We start from the raw sequence: 14,042 nt of genomic DNA on the forward strand, positions 1-14,042 counted from the left end.
TCACATTGCTTTTAAGAGAGCATAATGGCCAGCATCAAGAGGGTTGAGCTGATGTTAATTTCTCCACACAACTCCGCTTCCTCCACTGAAAAATTACACTTTCCTAGGTGTGTAAAGCCCTCACCTATCCTCAGTCTTGCACCATTGTTTCTTGTCCTTTGGTTTTCAAAAGCCTCTCCTCACTTACATGCACTGTAAGCGTCAAGCAAAAGGTCAGCACTTGGGAGGTGCCTATGTTGGTTTACCTGAGATAAGTACATCATTGCTTTCCCCTAATAGCTTGACTTCCAGAGTTCCAGAACTTAGACATCTGCCCACCAATTACAAGTTTCCAGCTCTTGCTATTAAAGACCTACTTAAGTCATACTTCAGCATTCACATCCTGTTCGTGTTATGAAATCTGGTGAGAGCTAAAGCAGTAACAAACTGCCCATGGCAGAGCTCCACCAGTTTGACACTTGCATCTGTGAATCCCATGGCCTCCGGAAGAAAGCCTTCTATCATACAATCCTGTATCCAAGAAGACTTGTCACTCTGCATTCTGCAAATGAACCTGCTTCCTTACCTCCACTCCAGGGAGTGGAAGGGGAAGGAAGGTTACGCAGTTCCTCACTATCTCTCGCATAAGACAGCTCCTCAAGACTTTGAGACTCACATTCCCCATCCACTGCTCCCGAAACCTCACTCTCTGGTGCCTGTCTCATCCTCACATGCCTGCAATCACATGGGGAGGCGACTGGGTACCCCCACAGCCATGACAGGGGTACTGAGCCCTCAAACGATGAGAAGTCAGAGATGCTCAAACCCAACAAGGCTAGACAGTACAGATGGCGGAGAGAAGAGAGCTTATCACCAGATCAGTCCTGCAGAAAGCCAGGGACTTTGTCCAGGAGAAAGGTGAGGAAACCAAAGGTTCATTGTTTCCAGTACTAAGGGGACTGTTAGTTCCTAGTATTCTTTTAAAAACAGAAACACTATTTACCCAAATTCTCTGGCTTTTGTTTCATTTCTCTTCTTGTTCTTTTTGGAAGAAGAGTACAGGGAGGGTAATAAAGGAAAAACCCTAATGACATGGAAGAGATGAAAGGCAGCTATCACAGTCTGAGATGTCTTCCCTGGCTGACCTGGGGAAGCCATGTAGCAATCTTTGAAGTTTTCAGAAAAAGGTTCCTTTTTCTGAAAACTTCTGAGACAGAAGTTCTGTCTTGTAAGTAGGATTAGAGGAACAGTACAACCCCTGGTTCTGCTCCTTTTCCTCCAACAGAAAGAGAGCTGAAAATCTTATCAGTTTATTAAACAAACTGTACCACTAAAATAATTAGGCTATCTGGAGGTTGCAAAGCACTTGCATGCAGCTCTGTTACTGCTATGATTAGGCCTCACTTGTAAGTCATTTCGTAACAGCACACAGCACTGTCACCACAGATAACAATCCAGTTTCCCTAAAGGCACGCACAATGTTGCCACAGAACTCACCACAAACTCAAGGTTTCTTTCCAGCATCTCTGCTCATACCCACCAAGACAAAAGGTCTGCTACACAACACATCAGTGTATGAGTGAACAATCAGTGAAATCAATTCAGACTTAAAATGAAATAATTTAGTTTCCATTTTCCTGAAAACTTGTAAGAACAGAAGAGTATTAACCAGCAAGTGTGAATTTAACAGTTAATAAGATACTCTACACTCTACTGTTGTTAATGCCAGAGGGAGAAGACAAACAAAACTTTAGTCAATAAAAAAATGGGAATGAGAAAGGACTGCAGGTGAAAGATAATCAAAATTCTTCTGACAACAGGTGCTCAACCAAAGGATGTACAAGGAGGCTAACAACTAACAGTCCCAATCGTGTATTACACTCAATATGAACAGCTAAAAAAAAAAAAAAGCAGCTCTTGCTAGGGCTGAGTTTATATGCAGCACAACCACAGCTGGCAAGAAGTACCACAGAGACTGCTGCAGTTCTTCGTACCAACTGAGCAGATTTGAATTGCTTATTTCAAGCTCCATGTCCATACTTCAGGCATTTCTTCTTGTTCTCCTGTAACAGTCAGGAGAGGTAATTTGAATTTATAGCAGCAAAGTACAAGATTGCACTTAGAGAAACTTCAATTACCCTGCCAGCCACAGAACAAAGAGAGTTAGGCAGTGAGAGAGACCAGCAGTGTCCAAACCACATCAGGAAGTTGCAGACATTAGCACTTAAACTTTGAAAAGCTCCCTGCTAGCTTAAAAAGCCCAGTAAGCAGCATAAAATGCCCCAGCTACTGCAAAAAAACCACAGGGTTAAGTGCTGTAAGAGCTAGTTCTTCACCTATTTTAAGAATGAAACAATTCAGAGTGCCCTCCAGAAACATGCTGTGCTGACCCTTAGCCCTTACCTTGTAGTAATCAGGCAAAGGAAAGACAAACAAAGAGCTCTTCTATAGTCAGCTAATTGAAGCATGAAGTCACCAGCAATTATATTTAAGATGAAGCATATTGCTTCAATGAGTTCTGCTTCCTAAATCAAATGGCAACCACCACAGTCATCTGCAGAGCAAGAATAAGCTTCCTTTGATGGAAAAGCTAATATGTACCCATTTATGATGTAAAGAGAAAAATACAACAGTTTTCCCCATAAACATGCAACTGCTGGATCTACTGAATATGAAGTTGACACTGTATGGTTAGAAGGAATGGAATTGCTCTCCTGTTCTTTTATGGATTACATTAGCCCACATTAGCGTCTGAAAATGAGAATGCTTTCTTACAGATCTGAACACTGCTTTCTTTTTATGCAGTCACATACAGATCAAGAATGAGAAATAAAGCTTCGGTTCTGTGTGGGTTTTGCAGACCTGTCACTTTTCCACAGCAAATCCTTGGCTAATACATTATAAATGCAAAAACTCAGAAATGGCAAGAAAAACAGAAGCAAAATATGGAGCAACATTAACTTGTCAGAACATGCTGCAGTCCCTAAGATTGAAAAAAAGCAACCATTAAAACTTCCCTAAAGATTACAAAGAGGTATGCAACCATTACCCCTGATCTTTGTCTCCTGCCAGTTGGCACCGCTGCCTTCTAGCCTTGAAATAACAACCATTCTGGGTGCAGCTGCTGTGTTTGGTACTTACATTCATGTTGTTCGTAGGGCGGATATGAAAGCCTTACAGAGATCAGGATGAAGAAGATAAACAGAGGCCAAGCAACTTCGATCAGCAGCTGGAACTGGAAACAGAGACAAAGTATAAGACATCCAAAATACACGACAGAACAGAGTTTCCAGTACAGTCCACTTCTAAGTCAGGACAGTTCTGCAAGCACATTCTTACATCTCTTTGGTTCCACATTCCAGGACCAAAAAGTTTGTTCCTACAACTTCAGAGGACACTGAAAAATGACAGGCGTTTTTTTTTTTTGTTGATATGAGCCAGTTACAAGACTAAATTGGATATGTTTAACATGGGTTACTTTTGGCTTTTTTTTTTTATAGTTCTTTTTGTCCCTTGCCTGAAAGAAATCTCCCTATTACTCTTCCCAGCAGTCAGCTGGATTTCTGGCCTTGTAAGTACTTCCCACTAGCTCTAAAATACATATTCACAATAAACAATTCAGCTTCTACTCTAACATTAGGAATGAACATTGTGCCAGTGCATAGCTATGCTAAATCCTTTAATTTCTGTGCTAGAGAAGTATGCTGTTATCAGGAGAGCAAAGCCACTAAGCTTATACCAATTACTGTTTTGTTCTAATGCATTTATGCTCTACGAGGCAGGGAAACGCTGGTCTGGAGTATTCATAGGTAAAGACAGAAAGAACTCAAGTTGTTGAAGGAACTGAATGATACAGAAGAAAAGGATTTACTATTAAATACAGAATGCTTTTTTCAGGAAATTGAAGTACAGGAAATTCACTGAATTGTGCTGTATTCCACAGAAGAACATGCACAAAGTAACAACTGAACACAGAGGTTCTGAGACACAAGCAAAAGCACTTGAGGCTTGAACTTCACCTACCATCCCCTGCTTCCCCACTCCAGAAAGGCTACCTAAACGTGCATCCTAGGTAAGCCACAAAAAAGCAGCTTTTTATTTGTGCTTTTCTCCTTTGAAGGAAGGAAAAGAGTGTTTTCCTGGTCAAGTAAAGAGAAATCTTCTCACCTTCACTGGAAAAAAATGTCTTTTAATAAGATACCTGTGCCATTCTTACAAGCCAAATGGAATAAGATCTGCACCCCTGAGGGGAACACAGTCCCCACAAACACATGTTTTCCTGTTCTACACTGTTAACAACTAAAATGAGGCTCTTGACATTCAACACAGGGCACTCTAGGAAAACTTAGAGGTGAGATTTCTTGATTACCATACCTTGAATAAGTCTCACACTGCAAAAATCGAGACACCAAAACTAATACCATGGTCCAGAAAAGGAAAACATTTAGGTATCTTCACAGACACCCTTAATGGCTGATATCCAAATGGTAACCATGCCCAGAGATGAAAACTGAGTGTCTTTCTCACCAGCACTTCCGGCAATGGTATCAGACTCCACAGGATGAGTTTGGGATACCATTTCCCACTGGTATTCTTATGCACATACTGTGATCATTGGATAAGAAACTCCAGTGAAACCATACTAACAAAGGTGCCATGAAAATGCCTCCATTTTTATAATGGACAATTACAAAGGCAGACACACAGCCACTAACAGCAGCTGCTTCCCTCAGCACCAAAACATCTGTTTGGTTCCCAGAGGCCAGAGATGCTCAGCATTAGGACACCAACAGGCCAAGAAGCAGCACAAACCATTTCCTCTGCCAGCACTGATGGCTGTTCTTTGGCATGCACTACGGCCCTCTGTGCCATCTTATCTGCTGGCAAGGAGCAGGCATCTTGTACGTGCCACCATGCTGTCTGGAGACAGAGTGATGCCAGCTGGGCTTGTGGAGGCTGCCCAGGGTGCCCAAGCAGTCTCTCACTCCTGCAGCTGCAGAGAGAAAGCACTGGTCTCAGCCCTGGCTTGCACAGAGAAACATCCGTGCCAGCTCCTCTGCCACACAGCCAGAAATGTCTAATTGCATAACCTAGAAGGTGACCACGTGCACACTGCATGCAAAGTGCTGCACGCCTCCGCATATGCCTGCACACACGCTTCTAGCCTTCCCGATTCACAGGCCAAGGGAGGACAGAAGAGGGAGGCCGTTTGGACTGGATCAGTTGTACATTCGTGGCTGAAGGCTGATTCATCATGGCTGCACTGAAATGCTGCTCCAAGAGACACAGCCAGCGACTGTTGAAACACAGGGTCAAACTTAATGCCTATGTACAATAGAGAGCTTGGACACTCTAGACGGCCCCTTACACAATTCAACAACAAAAAAAAAACCAAAGCCTCTTTCATTCACTCCTAAAGCTCAAAAGCTTCCCTTCCCTACCACTTCCTAGCCTTCCCATAGCAGTAATTACACCAGTGCTCTTCATATGTTGCTGCCTTTGCAGAGAAGGACACAGTGACACCAGAAGGAATGTGCCTGCCCCAGGTTCATGCTTAAGGAGACAATGAAAAATTGAGTCTCCTCACTTAGTGCAGCCACTCGACCAGCCTGGTGAACAGAGAAACCTAGCCTCACCTTTCCACCTCCCCTGCCCCCCTTGGAAGCAAGGGAGGAACACCACCTTCACAGACAGCAACACCTGGCCCAGAACAAGCTACTTATATCTTAACTGAAGCTAGTCCCTGAAGCACGTCTTATCTGTACCAATTGGCTGGCAGTCGAGGATACCATTAAATATTGAGATCAACACTGTGTCAACAGGAAATCTGTTGAGCAAGAACTGATCAAACTACAATCCCATCTCATTTCCCGCCAGTGTCCTCATCTTCATGGTCCAGCTTCAATGCAAGGAACTACCAGCTGCTGATCAGCCTCGTCATGCAAGCTTGAGAGGTCTCCTCACTTGCAAGACAGCAGGTAGACAGTGCTTTTACACAACAGTGAACCCTGAACACAATTCTTTCTCCGCTCTCCCCCTGTGCACTCCTTCCCCCCACTCCAATGCTGTTGGAAGTAACCCAGTACAAAGTAACACTTCAGTTGCACATGTCAGGCTGAGCTTTGGACCCAGATTTCGCAACACAGCCCAAACTCACTGCAGCACAAGAGAGAGCTCAGTCAGAAGCAAAGGAGACCACGCTTCTTGTGGGAAAAAGAAGAGGAATCAAATTATTTCTGGGCTACACCTTCAGTAAGTACAAATGGCTGAGCAGCACTGCCAGCAAACCTAGGACGCTGGTCTCCTAACAGATGATGACTGGGCAGCCATGAGAATAGCATGGCCAGAAGAGATGTTCTGGTAATTCCCTCCCTTTGTTTCATGGGCCTTCCCTCTCAATACCTGCAGGTAAAGCCCAGACTGAAAACATTTGAGCAAAACTCTGGAGATATATCATAAAAACATGTAACGATAGGCTGCCTTTGCTGTGAATTGACGGGCATGGCACAGACTGTAAGCGGTAGCCTTTGGGCTACTCAATGGGAAACTGACACAGAAGCTACCAGAAGGTACCAAGAAATAGCTGAACAGATCCAAGATCACAACAAAAGTACAAACAGAAAGGTATTTTTCCACTTAGAAATAGATGCCTTCTGCATTTTTGTGGCATTGCCAAAGATGTGAATGAACTTCTGCTGCCCAGCTTAAAGCTTGATAGGACGTGCCGTGCCAGACTGCTTCAAGTAACCTTTAGACTGGATGCATTAATTTCAGAGGACTCAGACAAAAAAAGCCATCTTCTTCAGCAGAGCACTCAGCTCCTCTAAAATCTCCTGGTTGAACCAGTTCAAGCATTGCTACACAGGCTCCATAAATCTCCTATGGATTCCCAATGTTCTTAAAGCCAGTCTGGGAGAGGACAAGAGTAAGACTGCTAGTACCAAGGGGGAGAAGAAGAGTATTTTCAGCTCTAACAGCCTATGTTACATAGGCTCTTAGAGTTACTGAGAACAGCCATGTACTTTAAAGAGCTGTAGCCACTGTTGAGACTACCTCCTCCACTCAGTTGCAACATTCTTATAAATTATGAAGCAGTTCACAAGGTTTGGATGTTGAACCCCCCCCCCCCTCCCCACACACACACACTTCCAGAGAGCAGGAAACATCACTCCTTAGGGCTGATGCAGCCCACAGCTTACGAGATGGGCTGCCTTGTCCTGGGAGATCAAGGCTCTTGGTTGGATAAGGACAAAAACATGCAACTTGCATAGAACTTCCTGCCACCCTTGACAGCCCTGTAACCAGAGGTATAATGGGAAAAAACAAAACCCTTTGTCTGGTTTTATTTGAGCACTTTAAGAATGGGATACATTCAGCTCTGAATCCACTGAACACAAGTTCTATGACAAGTCTCAGACATTTGAGCAATGACTTCAGAGACTGCTTCCATGTCCCCCAGTGAATATGATAGCAGTCTCTCCCTTGTGACTCACAGTTTCTAAAGCAATCCAGCCCCAGCCAGCTGGCAAACAGCTTGACATTTGCAGGGTTCAGAAAGCTTATCAGAGAGACCACTTTCCACTCATCACCTCGGTAACTCACGTTCCCTTCACATTCTCTGCTCATACCTCCTCAAGGTCAGATCTAACGGGACACCTCCTCTGCACAGCCCTGCTCCACAGAACACAGCCCAGTCCAACACAGTTACCCCTGAAACCTCTACAGGGACTGTGCTTTCTCTGGCTTCAACTGTCAGCAGAAGTTACAGGATCTTGTGAGGTCTCATTAATGGTAAGACAAAGCCTTGAGGAAAATGCACTGGATTCACGCTTCTATGTCCCTGTCACCACAAGGAGAGACTCCTGTTGCTTACTGCCTACCCTAACAGGTATGTTCCATACTGATAACAGATGGTGAGGCCAGCACTGAGGCAAATCAAAATGCTCCTTGGTAGCACAGCATCAGTCGCCTGGATTTGTCTCTACACGAATGTGAGAGCATGTCTCAATTCAGCTACTTAAAGTAAACCTTCTGTTGAAAAGTTACACAACAGGCTTGTGTGCCCCTCCTTGATTAGAGATCAAAAATGCTTGCTATTGCCTCTAGCAGAGGTCCCAACACTGGGAAAACAACTGTTAGACCTTTGGCCACATTACGAAGTGGGTGAATTTTTCCGCTGCTGTTGCAGCTGACAGCAGTCAGAAGTGTTTAGAGTCCATGCCACAGACCCACAGCCTGGCAGTACTCCTCCTGAGGAGCAGTAGGAGGCAGGTCACAGCACAGGCACTGGGCTTACATCTCTCCCTGCCAGGTGTGACAAGCATTTCAGTACTGTGACACACTGGGATCCAGGACCAACCCCAAACCCCCTCAATTCTGTCTGCCAAGGACTTGAACCAGCTCTCTGCAAAGGCAGACCAGTTGTTTTGCCAGGCTCCTCTAAGATTTGGAACACCAATATGCAGGAATTTTCCTCTGTTTCACTTGACAAGTAAGCTACAATGCTGCAACTTAGACCAAAAAACCCTACTACTTACAGTCTGTCTTCTTCTGTAGGTGAAGTTCTTCCACAGCAGCAATCCCAGCTGCGTCCAAAATGCCATCGTTCTTCAACAATGCCTTCCTTCCTTTGTGCAGCAGCAACACTACACAGCAAGGACGTTGTGGCTGGGCATTAACTATAAAGCAAGAGTTCAAAGGGAAAAATTATGTGAGAGCAGAAAAGACAACACGACAGAAAAAGGCAGAGGTTGTGCTCTGTGAGCTCATGAAGCCTTGCAGCACCTCACTGCATTCCCCACATCTGCTCTCTTACTCCGTGCACTCTCGCCAAGTCTTATAGGTTCAAGTAAGCTCAGATTTAAGAAAAAAAGCTTATTACCACATTTACTTTTATAACCGTGAAGAACAAGTTGCCAAATTAGGTATGTCTTTGTTTAGTATTCTGCCTAACACCTTTGCTTGTAGAAGAAAATGCTATGTGCTTAACAGGCAAGAGAGAAATGTGCATCTCCTTGGAGGCAAGCAGCCCTGAAGTCATTCATACTTGGATAAAAGTTAATGGACAATTGCTCTTGAGATAGTGTCAAGTCTTGCAGCCACCTGGCCTCCACAGCTGTTGTGAGTAGTGTGCATTCAGAACGCACCTTGCAGATGTATGAGAAATTAAAAAGGATTCAGAAACACATTTGTTTCTTTGGTGGCTTTTAATAATAACACAGTATAAGCTTGGGTACACAGAGACTTCCAGGAAGACTCAGATACAAAGATGAGCTTATAGTAGATTGAAAGTCATTAAATCTTCTTTATTCTTATTATTTTTCCACAATTCATTTAGAATAGCTTAATTTGCTTTGGAGATTAAGCCACTTCAGACTAAGAGTATTTTCATTCTGAGTGAGTGTCCACACAGAGATTTAGCTAATTCACAGCAAATTAATTCTGATTTATGTTCCTGAATATGTTCTGTTGACAGGCTCAGTGTTAACAGGACAGCTAGCAACTGATCCAAGCACGCTACAAGATAACCATTCCCCCTAACATCTGCTGAAGTGGGAACACATGCTTTTGATTCTCATGTCCCACATACCAGTATCACAGACCTATGATTCAGACTTGCACGCCTCATTGCAAACTGCATTCAAAATGTTTTCAAAATGCACTATGAACTTAAGACTTCTTCAGGAAGTGCCCTGACCATTCTTGCACTGGAGCAAGATTAGCTAAGATATAGCAATTCTAGATGCCAGCTTTGAGTTAATGAGTATTTGCAGCCTTTAAGTCTTACCCACAACTAAATCCACTATTACAACAGCAGATTAAAAAGTTGTCTTGTAGCATACGTCTCTGTTACATGAAAGTTTCCCTAACACTACAAACAAAACAATTAAAGTCACCATGCTAAATTCCACAGAAAATTACACTGTAGGATCACAACAGCAGAGCAACACTTCTTTGTGCCAGTATAAGGGAGAAGAACAGCAACAGACACCTACAAAAACCTTCAAATTGAACCTCATGTCGGTACACAGGCAGCTGAGCATACAGCCAATACAGGCTTATTAACTACCGCTATAATTCACTGCAGTGAACAGTGCCTGTAGATGCTCCTCTTCACAGAGAGATGCCCAACTGATCCGGTAGGAGAGCTTTCCTCCCTCTACCCTGCACTTCCCTCTGGCTGGAGCACCCTGATATTAACATGTTCCAGCTATGTGCACATCTGCCTGGTAGACAGTGAACTCCCAGACACGCTCAAGAGAGGCACTCTAACAGCTAATAGCATATCAACAACATTAAAAAAAATCCCACTCTGTAATACTATTAATGATCTGCAACAAACTACTTCCCAGTGTTTTCTAACAATTACAGCTAAAGACCAAAATCCACCAGGAAATCAGCAGGAAGGATCTCACAGGGAGCAGCAGAGATCTTTGGCATTCTCAATGGAATTACATTCAACTCCTTCACTTCAAACCTCTTCATAAAGGCAGCAGAACAGAATTTGCAGCAGTTTAGGGCTGTCCAAGCTAGTCGCAAGTTAGTTGGCTTTATCCATGCCAGCAAAAATCCAGATGTTGGTTTCTTGCAATTGCAGGCAGTCCCCATGATCCAAAACAGAAAGACTGCTTTATAAGACTTTGTAGGGTTCATACTGCACTAGCACTTCATGGTGAGATAAGGGCATATATAAGAACACTTAACACATCTCAGCTGATGAGCAGAAGCCTGTGCAACCAAGAAGACCTGGCTGTGCCTGCTTGGATTCCAGCTCTCTAGAGTTCAGCTAAACCTCACAGGGAACAAAGCAAACGTGCTGGCTTTCAAGCAAGGCCAGTTTGTCTGGACACAAGTTTTAAATAAGGCAAAAATAATTATTTGTAAGGACTGTACCTGATGATTGGAAAGCCTGTTCCATATGTTGACACAAGCTAAGTCTCTACATTAACAAAAGGGACAAGTCCCAACACCGGATTCCCACTGCAGGTACAAAAACTGAACCCAAAGTGGGCCCAGTTCTACTTCTTCTAGCCATGCTGGGATGACAGCTTCAGAGACATTCAGTCCCAGTATCTCTTGCAGAGTGGGGCAACCCAGGTTTTGCTGATGCCTATAGCTGTTGAAATTTTGATCCACATCAGAGGCTGACATATTTGGTTCACTGCTGATACAAGTTAACTAGGTCCACTTGAATTACTAATACCTCAGAAAATGCTGTGCAAACTAAATCTCAGGCAAAAACAGGTTAGCACCATTTCAGACATTCTTCTAGTCAGAAAGCAAAGATTACAAAGCAGAAACACAGAGCATTCTGGCAGACCCTACTCTCTCAGCTCAGCTGGAGCTGAAGTCCATCTGTATTTCACTTCAGGCTCATCTAGGATGTTCAAGACAACAGGGAAATCCAACTCACTATTTAGTACCGCAGTTCCAAAGCCCACAGATACCAGCTAGTTTCCCTTCTGTATCACACCAAAGGAAAACTTTGTTAGCCAGCAGTGCACACTAGCGATCACTCTCACCGTCTAAAAAAGCAATATTATTTCTGTCTAGCACAAGAATAGCTGCATGAACTTGCCACAGTAGCACAAGTTTTCAGTGATTTAAGGTACCACACCTCTGCAGAAGAGATTCATACCTGCCAACACTGAGCCTACCTTTTTTTTAAAAGAACACTTATTAAAATAAGCAGTATGAAAGTTGGAACAATTTCCTGAGCTCTAACAAGTGGTGCAACCTAGCTGCACAGAGGTCTTTGCTGTAGATATCCAACCTTTTCCACTGCGTGAACACTGCTTGTTTTCCAGAAGAGGTAGATATACAGCCAAGAGGCAAGAGGCTTACTTCTATTCATCACTCAGAAATCTGTTCTTGTTTAGCTCTGCTTCAGTGTTTCTCCACCTCTTTACTGTAAATGCATAGCTTAGACAACATGGAGTACACCAGGGGAGACTCAAATTGCCTACATCTTTGGGATACACCCGATAGTTGTCTAGTATGTCAGGCGTAATGGATGTTTACAGCAACCTACTGAATCCAGACACATGCCCTGTGCAACATGTAGACAGCAACAAGAACTCAGTTAACCAGACAGCCAATTGAAATGATCACGAGGCCACCTCACGTCTGACCAGCCAATAAACTGGGGGGACCTAGTATACAGACTTCCTAGCATGCCCTACCAGCATGCCACTCAGATCTGCATACATATAACATGCTATTTTTCAAGCATTCCAAATCTTCTCAATTCATGAGCAAACACACAGGAGAAATCAAGCAAAAAAAGCATCCAAATATTCCCACAGATCTTTCAACAGTTTCCCATAGGCCCTGCCTGCAGAGAAGATTGTCCTTCCAATTACAAAAAAGCCATTCAACCTGCACAATCAGTGGACTTCAGAGGATGAGAGGCAGCTCAACGAACCTGCGCGAACCTTCTGATCCAGACTGGGGTTCCTGCTTTGCTCTTCAGAGAGCTCTAATGCTAGGTCAGGACATTCTCTACCAGCTCAGACCAGCCCCCACAACATCCACCTGCACAATAAAAGCACAGGGTCTCCACGTTCTTGTCCCATGGACTGCCTCTGCAGACAGCTTTTTCTCCCCACTGCAGAAACTCCGTAAGACTGCAACTCCATCTAAGTGTGCTATTCAAAAATCACGTCTAAGAGATAAATACATGAAGAGATGAACTCTGAAAATGCTGACAAGCAAAACACTTTGACCAACCCTGACCAGATAAGCACTGTCACAATCACTGAGACTAAAATGGCTGTTGAAAAGTCCATTAGCTGGTACATCGAGACCCCATCAGTCTTAAACACAAAGCTATGTATTTTTACAGCTGTAGATTTTAAGAGGAAAAAAAGGTCAAGTGGAAGAGAACCAATTCCCCACCCCCATGCCTGGTGCCTGTACTAAATAAACATAAAATAGCCTTCAAAAGCAGCTTTCCGCAAACAATGCAGCTGTTTGCTTTCTTCTGGGGGCAAAAAAACCTTTCCCCTAGAGAAGAAATCACTATTTAGACAGAGAACAAAGCAAACTTATCAAACCTTATCGGAGTGGAATATTTCAGGATTCTGGCAGCAGGATACAGGACCTGTGAATCTCCAGCAATGACTTAAACCCAGCCCTGGTCAGCAGAGATAAAAGCTTGTACTAGTTAATGAAGACTCACAGGCTGCCATGAAAGCAGTTAGCAGCCTTCTGTCCCATCCTCTTGGTCAGATCTCTACACTGCAAAAGCTACCACCACTGGCAGCTCTCCATAGACCAAGCAGCCATGGAGAAGATCAATCCAATATCTAGAGATGATGCCCTTTGAGGAAAGAAAAAAAGTATTATTTGCTGGGTGCAACATGTCTACTACAGCCAGTACTGTTCCTTTACTGCAAGCAAGCATGGCCTAGCACATTACACACCTGATCTCAGACGAAAAATTGTACGTCTGCTTAACACCAACAGCCTCTTTGTAAGTATCTACCAAATCAAACAGCCACTCTTCGAAAGAGACGGGACAACTGAGGAAAAGAACACTGGCTGTGAGCAGAAACAGTCCTTTTGGTGAAGCCTGAGAAATGACTTTACTTCCTTTACATAGCACCAAGCTGCATTTCACGGAGCAAGCAGTATCATCAGCCTTCTCAACTCCGCAAAGCCCAGATCCAAGAGCAAAGTCCTCCCAGTGCTCCATATGCTACCAACTGAGATCAGGTCACCATGACAGAAGACAAGAGAGAAGTACATGCCTCAAATTGACATTCTGAACCAAACAAGACAAACTGTCAGAGAATTGTCTGGGCATTTTGGGAGTACAGGCACTGATTAGAGTCAAGAGTTGAGAACAAAGTCTATATCACTCAAATCAGGGTCTAGCATCCTGGCAATTTCCTTGCAGAATTCCTGGATCACAGCTCATAGCTTCTTCCCAATTAGTAGCTACAGACAGGAGACTCATACATCTACATTTACTTTGTACAACCTGAGGCTGTAACAGGGAATAAGCAGCAAGCAAGACCAATATTAGGAGGAAACCCTCGCTTCAACTTCCATGATTTCCA

General features: G+C 43.7%; 1 protein-coding gene across 2 annotated transcripts in view; it reads right to left on the reverse strand.

Annotated features, from left to right (window-relative positions):
- The window catches only part of ABCA1 (ATP binding cassette subfamily A member 1), a 92,658-nt gene that overhangs the window by 68,917 nt on the left and 9,699 nt on the right, over positions 1 to 14,042 (reverse strand). For both annotated transcript variants that reach the window (XM_021379420.1, XM_021379419.1), the window contains exons 2-3: positions 8,517 to 8,657; positions 3,121 to 3,214 (exon numbers count right to left, since the gene is read on the reverse strand). In XM_021379420.1, coding sequence (XP_021235095.1) covers positions 3,121 to 3,214; positions 8,517 to 8,582 — 160 coding nt within the window. In that variant the 5' untranslated portion in view covers positions 8,583 to 8,657. The remainder of the gene's footprint in view (positions 1 to 3,120; positions 3,215 to 8,516; positions 8,658 to 14,042) is intronic.

This window comes from Numida meleagris, chromosome Z, assembly GCF_002078875.1.
Source record: "Numida meleagris isolate 19003 breed g44 Domestic line chromosome Z, NumMel1.0, whole genome shotgun sequence".
NCBI lineage: Eukaryota > Metazoa > Chordata > Aves > Galliformes > Numididae > Numida > Numida meleagris.